General features: G+C 42.1%; 1 protein-coding gene across 1 annotated transcript in view; it reads left to right on the top strand.

The window, feature by feature from the left end:
- Positions 1-3: 3 nt before the first annotated feature.
- The window catches only part of PCSK5 (proprotein convertase subtilisin/kexin type 5), a gene marked incomplete at its 5' end in the record, with an annotated part of 476836 nt that continues 455046 nt past the window's right edge, over positions 4-21793 (top strand). Inside the window, one exon of the mRNA XM_011947042.1 lies at positions 4-108. Within this exon, the coding sequence (XP_011802432.1) occupies positions 4-108 (105 nt within the window). The remainder of the gene's footprint in view (positions 109-21793) is intronic.

Genomic DNA, 21793 nt, shown 5'->3' with positions numbered 1-21793 from the left:
GTGTGCCGGACGCGCGTCTACACAAACCACTGGGCAGTCAAAATCGCCGGGGGCTTCCCGGAGGCCAACCGTATCGCCAGCAAGTACGGATTCATCAACATAGGACAGGTAACAAACTACAGGCTGGCCCAGCCCTCGGCCCTGAAGCCACTGAGGGCTTCTTGTCCCCTCTGCGTGGAACCCCCTCCCCCTCTTCCAGATGTGCTCTAGCAGCTGTTGCCCTAACTCTTGGGCGATGCTCCGTCTCCTGCGCGCGCGCGCGCGTACACACACACACACACACACACACACACACACACACACACCCCAGAGTTGCCGGGTCCGTGTTTTGTTTACTTGTCTTTTGCAAGCCACGCGGGACTGGTAGGATCTCGGGAAAAATCCAGAGTGCCCCCGTGGTGGTTTTAGAGACGGCTGGACCTTTTGACCTGAAAAGTTGAGTAGCACTAGTAATCTGAGGCAAAGTCTCGGAGAGGATGATCGTGGGGAGAGGGTGAAATGAGGTCTTTTGGGAGATAGGGGGTGAGCGCGCCTCTGATGCCTGCGGGTAAGGGAAAGCCTTTCCTGCTCGGACCTGAATTTAGCCCAGAAAGAAGTTTCCTCTTCTTGGGCGAGGGAACCGCCGGCGCTGGAGACGCCGGAGGCTCGGGGACTGGAGCTGGAAGGGAAGAGAAAGGAGGGGGAGGGAAGAGGGGGCGGCACCCGGTGTGAGTGCAGATTTAGGGGAGACATCTAGGCTTCCTTGCCTTAAGCGAGGTCCGCGTGGGGGCTCCCAGAAGGGAGTTGGAATGGGGAGGTGGGCAACTTCCGAAACCGGCTGGCTGGGTTCCGCTCCGGGAAAACTAGGAGTCTTACCCCGGGACGGAAGGTGCCGGGCCGGGAGGTTGCGCCGTGGGGCGAGAGTTGGGCAGGCAGCAGGGACGCTGGGTTTTTGTGGGGTGCCGCTCGCGGGCTTTTGGCAGAGCTCCCCTGCTAGGGAGAAATGTCAATAAATTAAGGTGATGCTATGAGGATGACTGGAAGCGTAAGAGATTTGGAGGTACTACGGGTTCAGTAGTCTTGGCTTTCTGGTTCTCTTCCCCCCACACTCCTGAGAGAAATGGGGATAGAGAGGGCTATGAAATTGGGTTCCAGAAAGTACCTCCCTCCACAGACACGCCGCAAGCGTCTTTGGGGCTGGCGGGAGCAGCCGGTCCTGGCTGGGCTCAGGCGAGAATCCGCTGGAATGGGAGGTGAGGGTGATAGATGGCGCCTTTCCAGCAGGCGCGCTTTGGGGACTGCCCGGGGTGCACGCACCCTGCGTGCTCTGCCTGGGGGGAAGGGAGAGGGAGGTGCTGGCCGGTGCCAGAGGAGTGGGAGAGTACGGACAGTTTCTGAGGCCATTGCGTTCCACGCCCAGGAACCCGGGGACACCCCACCCGCCTCCTCCCCGCCGCCTGGGGGATGCGGCACCTGGAGAGGAGGCAGAGCTGCTGTCGCCGAGTCTAGAAGGAGCTGGGGAGCGCGGGGAGTGTTCAGAGGAGCAGGAGCACAAGATCTTGCACTTTGCCCGCTCAGAGGGAGGACATATTCCAGAGAAGCCAGCCCTGTGGAGAACTGAGACTAGGGCAAGGGGCACGGTTTGTATTCCCTCCCGCCCCTGGAAGTAAGGAAGTAAGGGAAGCCAGCCAGATTTTTGTTGCTTGAGTGACTGTCATCTGCGGAAGATTTCCATTCTAAAGGCTTGTTGGGATTCTACTGGCTTCTTTTTCTCTGGGAGAAAACACTGAGTCCGTTCAGGTCTTTTTACATGAACTTAAAGTTGGGCACTGCCTATGCTCTGGGAATGGAACTGGGGAGGTTAGCACTGAAAGTAGCTAGTACTATTAATCTTACCAGAGACTCATCTCGGGTTCTGCTAACATTGAACATCTCACACATGCCAGGCATTTTTGGAGGAATAAATTCTTGACCATACCCTTCTTCCTAAATCTCAAAACAACCTTGTTTGGTGAATATTACCTCACACAGGAGATGAGGAAACCGAGACCAGCTAAACAGTGGCAAAGCCATGATTCAGACCTGGGACTTTGTTGCAGGCCCAGTCCCCCATGGATCCTGCCTTTTAGGGAACCCTTCCATCCCATGATGAAGGAGGAAGAAAGTAAAATCTCCATTTCCTTGAATTCTGATTTAATGGCTCAGTAGACTGGAAGCAAATATCTGGTCTCAGTTCACAGATACTTAGTTCAAACGAACCTAGATTTCTTGACTTTAAGAACAAGGGCAGAAACAGCTGTTACCTTTCTGAATTAATTGAGCAGAACGGGTATATGACAGAATCTGGCATAGTGAGATGGGAGAAGGAGAAATTGTCACTTTTGAACAAGCAAACATTGCAATGTCCAGCATCCTCTGCCTGACTTTTTATAAAAGGCCTTATAATGAAGATTCATGGCTTCTCATTAAAAATAATACTAAGAAAGTTTACATACAAATAACACCAAGGAGGATTTATTGTGGTTTTTACAGCGACAGTGAGGAAATTTAGTGCTGAGAGAGGTTACAGAGGACCCCTTGAACCAGTGTAAAAAGATCAGCTATTCTACAGTGGAGAGCATTTCCTCTGTAGATCAAAGGAGCTTAAGCCTATGCTAAGTCTTTGGGGTGGTAAATTGAGTTCACACGTGCAGTATCATTGCACTGTAAGGGCCAAATGTATTTCTTAATCATCCTTTACTGCTCTGACCTTTCAACACTTTAGACATCCTTTTGTTATTCTTTCTTTCCATCAGTAAACCAGCTGTGGTAATCAGCTGAGGGCAGTCACTAATTTGCAGATGCCTCTGGGTTGTTCTATTTTTTTACCCATTTGGGCTTGGGGTCTCATGTGTTGCAAATTGGAACTGAAACTTGTTATTACTTCTGCAGCCATTTACTATCCTGGCAGTATTTTTTTATATCTTTGGTATGATATTCTAGGTGAGTAAGGTAGTGAATTTTTACCACACTAAAGGTACAGTTTTGACTATTTACTCAGAATATCAGTGTAATGTTTTGTGTAGCATCTTAGTATTTAAAAGTCACGAGAGGTAACATTTCTGGCCGGGCCGGGGGATTTCTATGGGAAACAATAGTTGTGCCTCTTCTGCTAAAAAAAGATGGGATGTGCAGAGTAACACAAGAAGAAAGCAAACAAACAAGCAAAAAGGACGGGCTTGATTTCCAGAAGGAAACATAAATGAGGGTTTTCTTGCCTTTGTTTATAGAGCTAGCATAACACAAAATGTTTATATTCTGTGAGTGGTTGTGCTTTGAAATCCTGCAATAATAATACTTAACCATAATCATTGTTAGTTGTTGTCATGTTAGCATATATTATCTTTTGGTTGGTATCAGAGTCAGCTGCAAAATGCTCTCCTTTTCTTACCTACAAGTTCCGACTACCAGCCCCCTTAGGATCTAGTGGAACCAGCACCTTCTGAGCTGGCGGAGGGTAGGAGGTGTGCGTGCCTATTGACCTGCACGGGAATGGAGGGAGGAGCCTTTGTCCTCCCTCACTAATCATGTGCTCTGACCCTTTGAGCTAACGATCTACTGGTTAGACAATTGAAATGATATAAAGGAATAAGACCTGACATATTGTTAATTGTGGACCTCCATTTAGAGTAAATCTACAAAGGAGAATTAATATCTGGTTATTTGAATTCAGGGAGAAGATCCCTTGTGAACAGACAGATTGTTTGCAATATGCAATAGCTGTATTTATCCTTCTGTGAGTTGCTTATAATCCTTGATTCCAGCCTGAGATTACCAGTAGCAAAGCCCCTTCCCCAAACCACATAACAATTTGAATAACACCTCTGAAGGATAAAACTAGATGCAAGCCACGCTGGGGAAATATTTTACCTAGAGCCCCCCCATTGACAGTATGTGGACTTGGAAACACTGGAGAGACCACTTTCGAGGCTGTGGAAGCAGGAAAGTCACTGAACTTAATGGAGCCTCTGTTCCTTCATCTGTAAAATGATAAATCTCTAGATAATAGAGTGAGTTAACTATGCATTGCTCAGCACATAGTTAGACTTGCAGCGAAAGGTTTATTTAATCTGAATCTGAGTAGAGAGGTCAAAATAAATGAGATCCAAAGTTTTAGATAAGGAGAAAGGAAGACATTTTAAAAATGGAGATGCGAAAGGTGAAGATCAGGAAAATAAATTTTTGAAGATTGAATTGTAAGAGCTATATCATAGCTTTGCTCAATTTTCCTGTTCAATGAGTAATTTAAAATACTAATAGTTTAGAAATAGTTTCATGTTAGATTCTAAACAATTAGGATTGATTTCCCATGGCAGGGCCCTCTTCCCTCATTGATCCCAGTCACAGGCCAGGAATTGTTATAAGATAAGCATACTGCAGATGGACAAAAGGGAAGAAAAAAACCAGAAAAATTTTCTTAAATCATATTCGCATTTACATTTTGTTTATTATTTTGGATGTAGTTTGTATGAGTAAAGCTAGAAGAAATATTTTTCAAGTAGGTAGGAAGAGATACATTCGCAGGGAGAACTTTGTTCAGAGATGTCCTGAACGCCTCCCACCCTGCTGATTAATTTTGAGCTGTGAATATTATAGCACACTTGAAATGTTGATTCACGGTGGGCAGTGAATTCTGGGTGCTTATGGATAGTCCTGGAAATAGGGGATGTGGTTAGTCTGATGGGCTGTATGGGAGTGGATTGTGCTTGCCTAATAGATTCTTAGGCATTTTGTAAACAGGAGAGTTAATTGGTGCTGTAGTCCCAGATTGGTCTTGGTGTGATAAATCTGGCTTTGCGTAGGCAGCTCTTCATGCCCGAGAACCTCAGTCCTGACCCCTGCTAGCCACTCTCATATGCATATTTCTTATCATGAGGCAAATGAAGAGATAGTAGGGGAACCTTTGCTGGAAAAAGCAATTCAGAGTTCATGGCCTGATGATGGCAGGTCTGTTGCATTAACCTCATAGATAAGGAATGGCTTGTATGTGGTCATTGGGGATTTTGGGGTCTATTTGAAGTGAAAAACTGCATTTTTGTGAGCCTAAAGGCAGCTGACTTTGCCTTATGACTGTCTTTCATGGGCTTACATCCAGAGGTCCTAACCTTAAAGGTCAGCCAGAGAAACAGGGTAGTACGGTGGGAAAATTTTCAGCAATGTCTGACTTTTTGGCTGAGAGAGGGAGTCCTGACCCAGAAATATCCCCTGGGCAGGGAGGGGTATTTTTGTTGTCGATTCAAGTTATGTGAAGCAGTGTCTGGTTTTCACCAAGGCTGAAGTATCTCCAGGCATTGCTCTGCATTGGGACTTTATTATTCATTTAATTCAGGTTGTAATCAATGACAAAAAAGCTGACTTTAGCTTCTTGGCTGGTAAAAATAAATGCTTATAGACATTCATCCATGCTAGAATACACACACATACACACACATATACACATATATGATATATACACAGATATGTATATGTAACATGTGTATATATACACAGCATATATATGTCAATTTTTTATTTTTACCGGAATAAAATTTGCACATAGTTTAGAGCAAAATTATGCACGTAGTGTTCTCACTAGTTTCAACAAATTATCCATCTCTACATCCAAGGGTACCAAGGAGGAACAATCAGTGCCAATAAACTCTCCAATCTGAGTTCATCCTGGGAATAAAATTAGATCGGAAAGAAAACAAGACTAAGAGTCAGGTTTGAGTGAAATTCCAGGGTCTTTACTTTTATCAACCAACCTGACTCTCAGTTCCTCATTTTTCAGATAGGGAGCCGTGATACCTACTCCATCCACCTCATAGGGTTGCTGTGAAAATCAGGTGCCCTAATAGTTAGTGAAGATGAATGTGTATATAGCTAAAATAAGGCATAGGGAGCATTATATGATCTTTAAAGACACCGAAGAGATGCACAGGCACTCAAAGGAAAATAACAACATGCAGTGATTTTCCAGATTCTTGTGATTGTCCCTGGGGATATAATGGGGGCTGAAAGGAAGCTGAATAAGTGTTGTGCCTGATTATCCCATAGGATGATGGGATAGCTATACTTTTCTCCCAAGAGCCATCGAGACAGGACAGGGGTGGGGGCAACTGACAAGAAAATCAGCCGGCTAAGGCTCCCGTCTCCTGTTGGACAGCCCTCGTTTATAAGACATACACAATATGGAGCTTGCAAGGTTTGTTTTCTTTCTTTCTTTCTTTCTTTCTTTCTTTCTTTCTTTCTTTCTTTCTTTCTTTCTTTCTTTCTTTCTTTCTTTCTTTCCTTTCTTTTTTTCTTTTTTTCCAAAATGGAGTCTCGCTTTGTCACCCAGGTTGGAGAGCAGTGGCACGATCTCGGCTCATTGCAACCGCTGCCTCCCAGGAGTAAGTGATTCTTCTGCCTCAGCCTCCCGAGGAGCTGGGATTACAGGCACGCACCACCACGCCCGGCTAATTTTTGTATTTTTAGTAGAGACGGGGTTTCACCATGTTACCAGGCTTGTCTCCAACTCCTGACCTCAAGTGATCCACCTGCCTTGGCTTTCCTAAGTGCTGGGATTACAAGCGTGAGCCACTGGGCCCAGGCAAGATTTTCTATTTAAAGTATCAAAACATAGTCTTTTAGTTTGACTCCAGTGTGAGTCTGTATAGAAAACTAGTGGGAAGTAAAACTGAAACATAATAGGCCCATGAGGACTACAGATGGGAGTCTTTCAGGTACAAGTGTTAAAAATCAACCCCAAACTGCTTAAGTAAAACTAACGAACAAGCAGATAAGCAGACTGGGAATGTGTTAGTTTAAACAGATTCACATGCCTTTATGTGCCTTTCTGAAAACAGCTGAATGCTTTTTGTAATGAGACCTTACCTGATCTGCAGTTTCTTCATGGCCAAACCTACCCTGACTTAAACTGACATTAATTAGGCCCTTAATTTGTTTCATTGCAGAAATATGAATTGAGTTTGATTGCAGGGATGTTGTCCTTGATCCAGATAGAGGTGTGTGTAATATACTCAAGTATGTGCCTCATTATGCTTTTCTCACCTGAATAATTCGGAGTTCTGAAACATATTTAAATCCAAGAGTTTCAAAAAAATGATTGTGGGCCCGTCCAGCTGCAAAGCCAGAGGTAGTGCTAATGTCAGCTATTTCTCCTTTTCCCTCAGAAGGTGCTTTCCAGCAAGCAGCAAAGCTCATATGCTTCTTAGTACCTTTCTTATCCAGTATTGAAATTAACCCCTGAAAAATACTCCTGATCATTGGGTGGGGTCGTATCTCCACATGTGGGCCAATCACTTTGTCTAGGAGGGTAGCAGTATTTTGATGGGTGAGCTTGGATCACATGTTCTCCCTCGACGGGAGATGTTGACCTTTGATGGGCAGTCCACCAGTTGGGTAGGGACAATTCCCCAAAGGAAAGTGGGATGCTATTACTAGAATAAGAGAAAAGAGATGTGGGGTAGGAAAAAAAAAAGAACCCACTAGAGATCAGGTTTTACAGGCCCCAAATGCCTAGGCTAGAGAGTTTCAACCTTATCATTTAGGATAAGTTTATATTGAGGTTTATATTGAAGATCTCTGAGGACAGACAACAACCCACTGATTCTACCAACACAAGTCTGCCGTGTAACATATGGATCAGAAAACATTCTCTGTTCTTGAGACGCTAGAACATTTTCACCCATAATTATCATTTAGTAAGACAAATAGTAATGGACTTCTGGGTGGTATAGTATGGTTCAGTCATGCCTTGGGAGAGTCTGCTGTTGCAGTGTGCACAATGAACTGAATGCATAATGGCACAGTGGTTATTGTGTTGGCAATGATGATTGGTAATGAAAACAGGAGCCGTGACGATGGAAAGATTTGGACGTTCATGTAGAGGATGATTCAATAGGGCTTGGTAACTAAATGGAAGTAGGGGATGCGGAGGCAGGAGAACGTGAAGATAGCTGCAAAGTTTTAGCCTTGGGACCAGGAGAAGAGTGGATTGTTGTGTAGAATTAGGACAGTCTGCAGGATCATTTCTGAGAACAAAAGGATAGGCTCAGCATTAATTTTCTTTTCGATTTATCTGTATTATATATATTTAAGGTATATAACATGATATTTTGATATACATAGTGAAATGATTATTACAGGTAAGCAAATTTACATATTTATCGTCTTCCATAGTTATCTCTCCTTTTTGTGGTAAGAGCACCTAAAATCTGGTCTCTTAGCAAATATTCAATAAACAACACAGTATTATTATGTTGTTTATCCCTAGTACCCCTGCTGCACATTCCATCTCTAGACAAATTCATCTGATATAACTGTGAGTTTGTAGCCTTTGACCTACATCTCCCTCCTTCCTCTCCTCACCCCTGTTAGTCACTGTTACACTCTGTTTCTATGTAGTCAACATTTCCCCCCCCCAAATTCCACATATAAACAGGATCATCAGCATTCTTTTTGTTGGAAGATAGAAGGACATGCTTATAGAAATGCCCAGTAGGTGGAAGAGCATTTAGATTGGGAAAGAAGTATCAATTAGCATTCGTCAACCTCAGTATAAAGGAAGCTTGTGGAAGGGCTTAGGATTGTTAAGAGATGAAGCATGAAGACAGGGGCACTGAGAAGGCAGAGAGAAGAATGTCTCCACTTAGGGAGCAAGGCAGAATGGGAGTAGATGAAGGGGTCAGGAAGATGGAGAGAGCCACGGAAGAAAGGGTGCTTCCTTTAGATGGTGTGCAGTAGTGAGAAGTGCTATAGAAAGAATCCAGGAGGATGTGTGTTAAGTGATAAGGAGGCTTCCAGTATTCTTAGCACCAACGCTTGATTGAATAGTGGAGTGGAAGTCAGGTTGTGGGGCAGTAGAGAAATGGAGCACAACAGTTTTGCATTGCACATCTGCTTCTATCCACCTGCCGGCCTCCATTCCCTCCCTTCATCTCTTTCTTGCCAGTGTACTGGAGTAGTTAGGATCATAGGTTTAGAATTAAAAGGGTTTGAAACCTAATACTGCTCCTTCCTAGCTGGGGGACCCTAGATAAATGTCTTAAGCTCTCTGTTCCTCAGTTTTTTCGTGTATGAAAAGGACATAATGACAAGAGTGATCCCCCCCCATACAATTGTTGTGAGGATGAGTTAAAAGTGGCTAGAATAGTATCTGACACACGAATACTCAGTAAATGAGAGTTATTATATCTTGTTTAAAAATTTTTTGGCCGGGTGAAGAGGCTCACGCCTGTAATCCCAGGACTTTGGGAGGCCGAAGCAGCTGGATCACTTGAGGTCACGAGTTCGAGACCAGCCTGGCCAACGTGGCAAAACCCCATCTCTACTAAAAATACAAAAATTAGCTGGGCATGGTGTCGAGTGTCTCTAATCCCAGCCACTCAGGAGGCTGAGGCAGGAGAATCACTTGACCCTGGGAGGTGGAGGTTGCAGTGAGCCGAGATCGCGCCACTGCATTCCAGCCTGGGTGACAGAGCGAGACACCATCTCAAAAAAAAAAAAAAAAAAAAGAAGAAAAGGACAAAACAAGGAGTTTGAATTTACCAGAGTAAGAGAGAAGATGAAAGAGAGACTCTGGGAAACTAGGGGGCAAACAGTTCTTGAATACAAAAGGTGCCACCTCTGAAGTAGTTGACCATAGTCAGAAGGTGGTGGGGCCAAAATAGGACTATTGGACCAATGGAATAGGGTGGTCATAGGGGCTTTACAAGCAAAAGAAAAATGAATGGGCAATTTGGTAAGAGTGGTAGAAGCAGAAAGATGAGAGTCGACCGAGAGAGTATTTATATCTTTTTGTAAGCTACTAGCTAGAGTTGTTCTGCTTGATGATAAGGTCCAGGGTATGGAGATGCAGGTGAGACAACCAGGCAGAGAACAGGTAAAGGCTAATGGGTTGGAAAGAGTCAGGAAACAGAGGCTAGAGTATTTGAGGGGTTATCAGTGCGTGGAAGAAGAGGATTCCAAGTAATTTGTGCTGATATATCCACTGGGCAGATAAACATGAAGCTTACCCCGTATTTCATTCTCTTTGGATAAATGTAGGTATTATCTCTGCTTTACACATCTGTGTGCTATTATTTGCACTGCAGGTCCCGTACCAACTTAAGGGATAAAGACAGACACAGGGGTGATTGCTTTCAACTCCCATATTTGGTTTAAAAACTGAAGATTGTGTTGAACACTGAATATAGAGGGAACAGTGGAAACAGAGAATGTAAAATCAGGACACAATATTTAAGGATGATTTTTAAAAATGGTCTATACTATCTCACATCTTAGGTTGACTTTTAGCTTAGGTTGTCACATAATCTACTTTCCATCTCAGTATTATAACAGATAATTATAACTATAATTTATTCACATTTCATGTATTCTGCCCTTTAAATACATATTTTATACAGTACAACAAAGCTATGTTCCGAACATGCCTTTCATGTACTCTTAGCCTAAACTTTACCACCTTATAGGAATATAGATATGTTTTAAAATATGAGTCTTTAAATTTATTTATAGATTGCTCTATCACATATAGCATTTTAAGATTGCTCTATATAATAGATTAATCTTGTTTACATTTGTATGATAATCTGATTGTTAATTGAGGTTAGCATCACAAAATAAGTATTTAAGTTTCTATTTTAATTTTCTGTGCATTATCTAAGAGGTTAATTCTATCCTGGGAAAATTACATTTTGGATACCATGCCAGCATTGAACCTAGTTAAGATTTATTAAAAGCAAGTCTTTCCTTGATGCCTTTCCCAGTATGACAAACTGTTTATATTCTCTCTCTCTCTCTCTCTGTGTATATGTGTGTGTGTGTGTATATGTATGTGTGTATATATATAAAATGAGTACTTAAGGGATGATATTTTTGTAATAAGTTTTTAAGGTCTGGTATTTTTCTATACTGAGAAGCTCTTACAGCTGTAAAAATATACCAGATCTCTGCATATCCATGTTCCCATGCTTGTACCTTGTTTTCTCTGGTGGGAGTTCCTCAACCAAAATAAAGCTGGGTAGTCTGAATACAGAGCAGGGAGGGGAGATCATCCCAGGGCCTATAATTTTGTAAGCAAATATCCATAGTGTAAATTTAGAAAGATACTGCTTACTCATCCTGTGCCTATTCTAGTTTCATTTAACTAATATGTTTGTGTGTCAGCGGGAACCCCATTCATCAATTTCAGTTTCTCAAAGAAAACAAAATTGTAGGCCACTTAGGATTTATTACAGGCTAGCTTCCAGCAAAACCTTTTTTTTTTTTATTTTTAAGTATGGGGCATCTTTCTATTTGGTGCTCACGGACCAATTTACCAAATGCTGCATTCTTTGACTCATCACAGGATGATGTCATTGCTCTTGGGCTGGTTGGACAATGCTGGAAACCAGTGAAGGAAACTCAAAGCTGAAAACAGGTGACTTGAGTCACCTTTCTAGATCCAGCGGTGCCATGAATTTGTCACATATTTATGAGCCAGTTACAGGTTTCCTTTGTCATAAAAGATTAATTCTATTCATTGTTTGATTTAAAAAATAGTCATTGAGGGACACCGTCAAGAAAGTGAAAGCACAACCCACAGAATGGGAGTAAATATTTGCAAATCATATTTGAGGAAGACTTGTACCCAAAGTATGTAATGAATTCTTGCTCTCAATAATAAAAGACCAGTTTCTCAATTAAAAATGGGCAGAAAATATCTGAGTAGACATTTTGTCAAAGCACATATGCAAACAGGTAAGAAGCACATCTAAAGATGTTTAACATTATTAGTCACCAGGGAAATGTAAGTCAAACCTCAATAAGCTACTGGCTTCCACTCACTAGGATGGCTATAATAAAAAAGACAGATCATTACAAGTGTTGATGAGAATGTGGAGAAATTGCAACTCTCCAATTTACAATGGGAATGTGCTAATGGGAATGTAAAGCTGTGCGATCACTTTAGAAAACTGGCAGTTCCTCAAAAGGTGAAACACACAGCTACTATATGACCCAGAGTTCTCTCCTAAATGTATACCCAACAGAAATGAAAACATTTTTCCACACAAAATCTTGTAGATAAATGTTCATGGCAGCATTATTCACAATAGCCAAAAGGCAGAAACAACTGAACTGTCTGTCGATGGATATATGGATAAACAAAATTTGGTGTATTCATATTAATATTATGGAATCTTTCTTCACAATGGAAATGAAGTTCTGATGCATGCTACAATGTGGATGAACCTTGAAAATATTATGCTAAGTGAAAGGAACCAGTCACAAAAGGCTACATATTGTATCATTCTGTTTATATAAAATCTCCAGATTTAGCAAATCTATAGAGACAGAGGGTAGATGAGTGGTTGTGTAAGGCTGGAAGGGTTGGTGGGAAATGGGGAGTGGCTGCTAATAGGTACGAGATTTTTTTGGGAGGTGATGAAATGTTCTAAAATTGATTGTTGACCAGGCTCACTGGCTCTTGCCTGTAATCCCAACATTTTGGGAGGTCAAAGTGGTAGAATCGTTTGAGGCTAGAAGTTCAAGACCAGCCTGGGCAATAAAGCGAGACCCTCTGGTCTCTACAAAAATAAAAATAAAAAATTAGCAGGGCATGGTAGCCTGTAGTCCCAGCTATTCGGCAAGCTGAGGAAGAAAGATGGCTTGAACCCAAGAAATTTGAGGATGCAGTGAGCTGTAATTGTGCCACTGCATTCCAACCTGGATGACAGCAAGATTCTGTCTCAAAAAATAATAATAATGATAACACCGATTATGGTGATTTGTGCACAACTTTGTGAACATACTAAAAACAATGTAATAATCTGCTTGAAAGCAGGGGTTCCTAACCCCTAGGCCATGGACTGATACGGTCTGTGGCCTGTTAGGAACCAGGCTGAACAGCAGGAAGTGGAGCTGCAGGTGAGCCGCTCCACTTCCTGTCAGATCTGCGGGGCCATTGGACTCTCGTAGGAGGGCGAACCCTGTTGTGAACTGTGCATGTGGGGGAGCTACGTTGCGTGCTCCTTACGATCTGATGATCTGATATGGAACAGTTTCAACGCACAACCATTGCCCCCTCCCGTCTGTGGAAAAATTTTCTTCCATGAAACTGGTCCCTGGTGCCGAAAAGGTTGGGGACCACTGCTTTAAATGGTGAATTGTTTGGTATGTGAATTATATCTCAATAACGCTGTTAAAATGGTTATTGAGCACCTATTTTATCAGCCATTCTACTGGGCACAATACAGTTACATTTGTATGCTTACATGGTGCTTGCATTATAGTGGGAGGAGACAAGCCATAGTCCAGTAATGACATGAGTAAAATAATTTCAAATTATGATAGGTGCTGTTGGAAAGCAACATGTTAGTAGACTAAAGTGTGACTAAGAGTGAGAGAACTCATTTAGTTGGTCAGGGAGACTCACTGAGGAGGAACACTTGAGCAGATACCTAATTTTTTTTTTCTTTTTCTTTTTTTTTTTTTGAGACAGAGTCTCCCACTGTTGCCCAGGCTGTAGTGCAGTGGTGCAATCTCGGCTCACTGCAACCTCCGCCTCCCGGGTTCAAGCAATTCTCCTGCCTCAGCCTTCCGAGTAGCTGAGACTACAGGTGCCTGCCACCATGCTTGGCTGATCTTTTGTATTTTCAGTAGAGATGGGATTTTACTATGTTGGTCAGGCTGGTCTTGAACTCCTGACCTTGTGATCTGCCCGCCTCAGCCTCCCAAAGTACTGGGATTACAGGTGTGAGCCACTGCGCCCAGCCGCAGATACCTAATTTTAAGAAAGCACCAACCACATGGTAGTCTGGAGTTGGATGAGGTCTTTGTAAAGGAGATAGCAAATGCAAAGGCCTCAGAGAAAGAGGTCAGACAGTGTAAATGGAGACTAACAAGGAAAAAGAGGTAGAGCCTGAGACTGGAGAGGATGATCTTAAGGCTTAATTTTGGTGATGTCATTTCCCTGTTCAGAAGCCACCAGTAGCTCCAATTTGCCTATTGCGTTACAATGGATTCCTTCTCTGGGCTTTTAAAGGCCTGTACCTACTGGTCCTAAAATAGTTTTTCTGTCATTTCTCCTACTCATTCGCTTAATAAAGCTAGACCTTCTCATTGTTCCCCAGATATTACGCTCAATGCTTTCCTGTTGCTGTGTCAGTCTTTTCGCTTGAACAATTCACCTGATCCATTGCTCTTCTGGAAATTTTATCTCTTCTTGAAGGCTCCTCTCAAATGTCACCTCTTGTCTATGGCCATACTATGCTGAATGCGCCCTGTCTCATCAAATATCACCTCTTTACCTATATTTTGCTCTGGAAGTATATGTAAAATATAGGTATAGGTAAAATTGCTCTGAATTTTAACTTCATTGACTTGCGTAATAGCTTGCCCAAAATTCTCTTAGAGAATTAAATATAGTTAAGTTTTTCTTTTTTTTTTTTTCCATCTACAGGGATTTAATTATTACTCTGTAACATATAGCATAGTGTCTCACTCTGTATACATAGTCATTAAATACTGGTTGAATTCTAAAGTATTTTGCAGACATGGAATGTACATAAAATGTAAAATAAATATGAACACGAGAAAAGTTACAAAAAATTCTATACAGTCAAGAATGAAATCAGTAGTGCATTTTACATTCTATAAAGGGGTATGGTAAAAAGCAGTGATCTAGGATTGATGAGTCATTTATGTGTGGGTTTGAAGGTCCAGGCTTCCTGGGAAATAGCCTAACCCTTATCTTTTAGTATTTCCGACCTTGGCATCATTAGCAGGGTCATTCTTCTGATTTTGACTTCTATGAGCGTTTTTGGTATGAGAGTCAGAGCACACAGTGTGACAGCATGCACTCCGAGAGCCAAGTCCCAGATTATCCTAGGACTGTGATTGCTTTTCTGTGGATCTTGGTGAACCCTAAGGGTCCTTCTGGCTGTGACCATCTCCTTGGGGTGGCAGTGAAAGTCTTTTGTCTATTGGAGCAGTGGGAAGAACAGCACAGAGTTCCCTAATGAAGGAACTGGTCAGTAGTAAGAAACAATTTCCAATCACGGGCAAATTTCACTGTTTATATAGAAGCAATGAAAGTAGCAAAAACAAGCAGGTTTGGTGCACATGAAAGATACTAAAAGAAAGGTCCTCTGTATAAAATAAGCTGTAGACTCTTGTGATGGTCAGAGGCTCATGGCAGGGCCTAACCGGATTGGCCATTTAAGCACCAAAACACTGAAATTAAATCCGGAGACGAGGAGGGATTGCAGACTCCAGAACAAACAGAAATAAATTAAGCCCTGCAGCTCAGTCCTTAAGGAGTGGCTTCAGAAACATCCTTAGAGATAGGAAATAAACTCAGGACAAATAGAACAAATATTTATTGGGAGTTAACTCCCTTTAATGATAAAAGGAACATTCTCTTGGTTGGGTGACATGGCCAGAAGCCAATCTCTCAATAGAGATGAGTCTCCCCATTTGACCTCTTTTCTTTTATCAGATCCAAGCTGCAAACCTCCAGGCCTTCAGGCTTGGGTAGATAGAGGGAAAGGTGAGTTGTATTTTCTAGGTCAGATGAAGGAGTGATGGAAAAGCTGAGCTTTCTCATAGGATATATAGTTTGAGAGTAGAGCTAGTCCTTCCTCACAATTGTGATGGGACTACTGTAGGTGAGGCCTTTGTTACTCTTATGTGGATTTTTGTGCAGGTCTTACCCTGTCCCCATTATCTCCCCCTTTTCTCTGGTCAAAAAGACTTGACTCCTTCCTCTCCCTTTTTCTTTTCTTTTCCACCTCGTCCTTCCTTAATGTTCTCAACATCATTCAACCTAACTATTTTGCCATTCTGTGCACATGAACTGGCATGTCCTGCTTTTTCGCCTCTACTCATGTCATTCTCACTGCCAGAACATCCACATGTCCAGATCTCACTATGTTCTACAAAGCACTTCTCAGATGTCATTTCCTCAAATGAAACTTCCTATGGCTAAAACCTCCTTTGTTTAAACTCTCATTGAACCTTGTATGCTTCTTTTTATTGGCACTTGGCATTTTCATCTCACATGCCGTCTATCGATCTATCTATCTATCTGTCTATCTAATCTATCTATCTGATTTTCTCTCCTCTGCTAGATAATAATCCCCTTAAACATAGGATTTCTGGGCCAGGTGCAATGGCTTATGCCTGTAATACCAGCACTTTGGGAGGCTGAGGCGGGCAGATCACCTGAGGTCTGGAGTTTGAGACCAGCCTGGCCAACATGGCGAAACCCTGTCTCAACTAAAAATACAAAAATTAGCCGGGTGTGGTGATGCACACCTGTAGTCCCAGTTACTCTGGGAAGCTGAGGCAGGAGAATCGCTGGAACCCAGGAGGCGGAGGTTGCAGTGAGCCAAGATCACGCCACTGCACTCCAGCCTGGGTGACAGAGTGAGACTCCATCTCAAACACACACACACACACACACACACACACACACACACACAAACAAGACAGGATTTCTGTGTGGTTCACCTTTGTGACCCAGTAGGCACCTAGAAGAATTTTCTGTAGTTAAAATGCCCTTAGAGCTGGGTGCAGTGGCTCATGCCTATAGTCCCAGCACTTTGTGAGGCTGAGGCAGGTGAATCACCTGAGGTCAGGACTTCAAGACCAGCCTGACCAACATGGAGAAACTCAATTTGTACTAAAAATACAAAATTAGCTGGGTGTGGTGGTGGGTGACTGTAATTCCAGCTACTCGAGAGGCTGAGGCAGGAGAATCGCTTGAACCTGGGAGGTGGAGGTCGCAGTGAGCTGAGATCATGCCATTGCACTCCAGCCTGGGTAATAAGAGTGAGACTCCATCTCAAAAAAAAAAAATAAAATGCCCTCAGAAACATTTTCTAAAATGGTTAAATGGGAGTGGGCAAAAACAGGCAGGGAGTAAATAAAGCCTGTAGCAGTTGTTAGTACTGTCTGCTGAATGTTTCTGGTTCTCTCCCTTGGCTGTGTTATAAGATTGAATTTCCCTATATTTGGTGTTGAGCATGGCCAGGTGACTTCAGTGGGCCAGTGAAATGTGAGCAGAAGCGGCACGTGTCCCTTCATTTACAGTCAGTGAGTGATTTGTGGTGAGCTGCATCTGCCCTGTGATTGGCAAAGCTCCAGATGGTGGATGCTTCATTAGTCTGAGTCCTTGAGGGATGCAATGAGCAGCACTCCCAGCCCAGTGCACAATAGATACTAACATAAGCTAGAAATAAACCTTTTTTGTTTTAAGTCACCAAGTCTCATGGAATCAGTTCACTCTAGTGGAACCTAGTCCATCCCGACAAACACGAAAAGACCAAGCTCAATAGTTTTCTCCTTAGCCTTGTGTGCAGTGTAGACTAAGATAGGTGATCAAAGCAGAGAAAAGGATTGTGATACTCTGGATAAGAACCCTGTGATGTAATAGGAAGACCTTAGTGAACCCCAGCATACATATTGCTGATTATTCAATTGGTAATTATGTATATCCAAGAAAATAATCAGAAGTCACTTAGTTATTTCCAAAAGTGTGTATGTGATTCTGTTGTTTAGAGATTTGCATTTCCTGAAAGAAACCCTAAAGGTGCTAGAGCTTAATTGCTCTCAGAGTGCTTCTTTGTCCTCACATTATTTATTGACTTTGCCGGTTCTTTGGATGAAACGTACTCTATGAGTTTGGATAGACCTGTTAATCACTGGTAAGCTTCGTTAGAAAATTCAGAGTTTTTTTTTTTCTCTTTCCATGAAGACAGAAACTTAATGTGTTGCAGGTTGTCTTTTATTCTTCCCCATCAGTTGAAAATAGCATGTTAATTTTATACTTCAAAAAATCGTTTAATAGAGAACTCTCCTTCTGCTTGCCAGTAGCCCTTGCTTGTGCCATCGTGAGGACCACACTGTGCTTCCAGAATTATGACACCCACTGCTGCAGAATCCACTTAAATTTGCCTCTCCATTCCAAAGGACATTATGCTTTAGTTGTGAGAGAACTGGCTTCACAAACATGTGGGTATCGGTTCACTCACTGATTTATGTGATGTGGACACAGTGGGGAACATCTGAGATTTAAAATGTGATGGCCTGAATTTCCAACTGTTGAAATGAATCCAAAGCAGCAGATTTTTCTCCTTTGGCAAGACAGAATTGAAGCAACATGCAGTGATTTGGTTTGCCGGTTTGGGATCTGTTAAAAATCTGAGTAGCTTAAAAACGGGGAGAGTAAAGGCTGCGTAATGTGAAAAATATTCTAAAGGTCACCTGGTTGTAAAGTCTTAGGCAAATTAGGCGTCATGAAACAAGAACGATTTTGAAATAATTGATGTATTGCATGTGAAAATGTAGGCTTTTTTTTTTTTTTTTTCGCGCTAAGGTATTCTATTGCCAAAGTAGTTAAAATCTTATTTTGTTCAACCTATTTCTGAAAAGGCAGAGGTTATAGTGAACCCAGGAAGTCTTTCTCCCACTTTCTAGTCTCTCACCTATGGAAGTCATGGCTGGCATTTATTCATTTCTTTCACTTGTGAGTTTTCTCTTTGCTATCGTTCTGTCCTTCAACATTCATTGCAAATATTTTAGAATGCCCACACTATGCTGAGCACTGTGCTAAGCCCTGAAGATGCAGCAGTGCATAATGATCCCTGCATTCGTGGAACTTATGTGCTCATCAGAAGAGTGTGCCAACTTGCTTTGAAATAAATCACCCGAAACTCAGTGGTTTAATACCACAGTCATTGTTGCTTCTGAAGCTATGAGTTGACTGGTAGGTTCTTGGGTTGACCTTTGGGTCACCTGGGGCCTGGCTCGTCTAGGATGGCTTCACTCACATATCTGGTGGTTGGTGCTGGTTGCTGGTGCTGGCTTGGGTTATGGGAAGTGGTGGGTATCTTCCCATAGTGACAGGAAGCTATCCCAGTAGCTTGAGAGGGTAGCCTCAATGTGCAAAGTGTTTTTCCAATTTCTCCCTGTGTCTTAATATCCCGTAGGTCAAACCAAGTCATATGACCAAGTCTAGCATCAAGAGGTAGAGATATATATTTCATCTCTTGATAGAAGGAGTTGCATAGAATTTGTAGTCATATTTTGTGGTCTGTCAAAGGAAATTTCTAATAATCAAATGAATAAGAAACAAAAGGTAAGTCAGATAGTGGTAAGTGCTATGGACAGAGAACAGGAAAGGAGAAAAGAAGAAGAAAAAAGAACAACAAAAAAGCAGGGAAGAGGGGAACAGAGAATGGAAATTTTTTTTTTTTCGATTGTAAACAGGCTTAGGAAGTCTTATTGGAGAAGGTGGCACGAGCAAATTTGTGAAGAAGGTGAAGGAAAGAAATGAGCCTTAAAGATGCCTGGAGGAAGCACGTTCTGGTTGAGGGAACAGCCAGTGCAAAGGCCATGGACAGGAGAGAACCCTACTATGTTGGAGGCATGGCAAGAAGCCTGGTGATTCTGAGTGAACAAGAGAGTGGTAGAAGATGGGCTGGAGAGGCAATGGGAATGGGTCGGAGAGATGGGTTCAATCTTGAAGGCTGGTGCTTTTCCCACTTTCATGTGCATCTGGGGATCCTGTTAAAATGTGGATTCTGGTTTAATAGATCTGAGATGGGGCTGGAGATTCAGCACTTCTAACAAGCTCTCAGTTGTTACTGCTGCTACTGCCGCTTGTGGTCCTGAAACAATGCTTTGAGGAGGAAGCCTATAGGTCTTTGCAGACTTGCATGCACAGTCAGTACTTTGAATTTTCTGAGTGAGGAGGGAAGCCATTAGACAGCTTTGAGCAGACATGTGACCCATTCTCTACTACATGATAACAAAAGGTAATTGTTGAGAATGTGTACATACATACACATAGTATAAGGAATGACTACAGTCTGTAGTATGGAGAAGGTTGTCTGTTCAGCTTGCCGTAGTTTCAGTCATCTGAATATCATTTCCTCTACAGAAAGTTAGTTTCCTCTGTTCTTTTGGTAAATGACAAAGGGACCTAGCTCTGGACACCTCCCCACCCCACTCTCATACCAGATCCTTTCTAGAATGAACCTGCTCTCTCTCCTTGCAGTCGCTCAAATCCTGACTTTTTGGAACTCTTCTTAGCCTTTTCTTTCTCTGATCCTTAGCTCCCTGACTCAGGTGGCTCTCAATCCTGGCTACTTGTTTCAAACAACTAGGAGCCTTAAGAGACACCTTCAGAGAGACCAGTGAATTGGGTTTGGCTGGGATCTTAACTATGCAGCCCGGATTCAGAACAATGACTGGGCACATTCTTCCTCAGCACCTGGTATGCTGGCTGTTCCCACAGAGCTCAGAGCTTCCCTTTCCCAGAGGAGTCCATTCTCCCTCCACTCTGGTCTCAGTCTTTTCTCATTTCATTACCATCAAAGCACATGAATCATTAGCTTATTTTCAACCCTATTGCATTTTGATGCGTTGGTAGTCAGATTTTGGTTAATTACAATCATTTGCACTTGAGATAGGGGATGATCTTTACATAGCTATACATATATGATATTTAAATATTTGTTGATGTTTAATGTCACGTATTTGTACTTTTTAAATGTAATCGATTCTGTAGAGGCCCCGTCCACATAACAAATCTCTAAGTAAACTTCAGGGTCTTACTCAGGGGATACTGGGAACATGGGCTAGAAAATCATTTGTCTCCAGGCTGCATATTTGTGAGATACCTTCCAATGAGTTTTTAGATACAGTTTTGTGCCCTGGCTGGATTGAAATATAATGTCCATTTGAAAACTTTCATCTCATGTCTCATTACCACATCTCACTGCTTCTAGTACACTAGGAGCTAATACACATTGTGCATTCCAGAACTATCTGGTGAATAGCATAGTTGTATTTGGAGGTTACATGTAAATATTGAAATAAATAAGCTACAGATTTTGGCATTCCTTTTTTTTTTTTTTTGTAATACAGTAGGAACCTAATATAGTAATACAGTAATTCCTACTGTATTACAAAAAAAGGAATGCCAAAATATGTATATAGAGGTAGCCTAGGCTCTATCTCAAACTTTTTAAGGCCCTTCTGAAACCCTATGTTATTCCTTAAGATAATGCTTTTTTTCTCCCCTTTTAATCCAGCCTATATGTATATAGGTCTTATTTATAGGTCCAGTTTGTTCTTAAATGATTTATAGTTTTCTAATCATTGGAGGAAATAAAGGAAAACGAAAGGCAGTGCAAAATGTTATCTACAAATCGTGTCACAAATTCGCTGTATCATCATGTACCTGGAATGACTTGGCTGTGCATCATTAACTTGTAACAGATTTAAACTAATTATTAACTCAACCAGATGGATTTACTTGAGTGTTATCATAAAGGGCTCTGAGATGTGAACGTATGACGAAGTTCCATAAAATTTATTGCTTGAATCTTGTTGGATTCAGTGTTCCCTTAAGGCACTGCCTTTTGCCCCCACAGCACCATGTCAGATTTGGTTGTTACTTACTATTAGGAAGAGTGTGTGTAAATTAATATTTGTCTTGAAAGAAATGGCACTTCCAACAGTCCGTGGCTTTAGAGGAGCCCTAATACTAGTCTCCTAAAATATAAATGACCTTTAGGTAGTTTTAGAGGACCCAGTGACCTAAAACCCAATGATGATTGGGTTTTAGAGTTGGGAGCAAGAATGTCACCTGGTCCCCTCATCGTAAAAATGAAAAAACTAAGTCCCCTTTCACTATGGAGAGAACACTGAACTGGTATTTAGCAGACTTGAGTCCCAGTATCTTCAAGTTCTGATTACGAAAGCAACTCCTGAGAGTTGCCTCATTTTTTTTTTTTTTTTT

Source organism: Colobus angolensis, unplaced genomic scaffold (assembly GCF_000951035.1).
Source record: "Colobus angolensis palliatus isolate OR3802 unplaced genomic scaffold, Cang.pa_1.0 Scaffold257, whole genome shotgun sequence".
Taxonomy (NCBI): domain Eukaryota; kingdom Metazoa; phylum Chordata; class Mammalia; order Primates; family Cercopithecidae; genus Colobus; species Colobus angolensis.
Note: the sequence above shows the minus strand (reverse complement) of the source record. Positions and strands in the feature narration are given on the sequence as shown.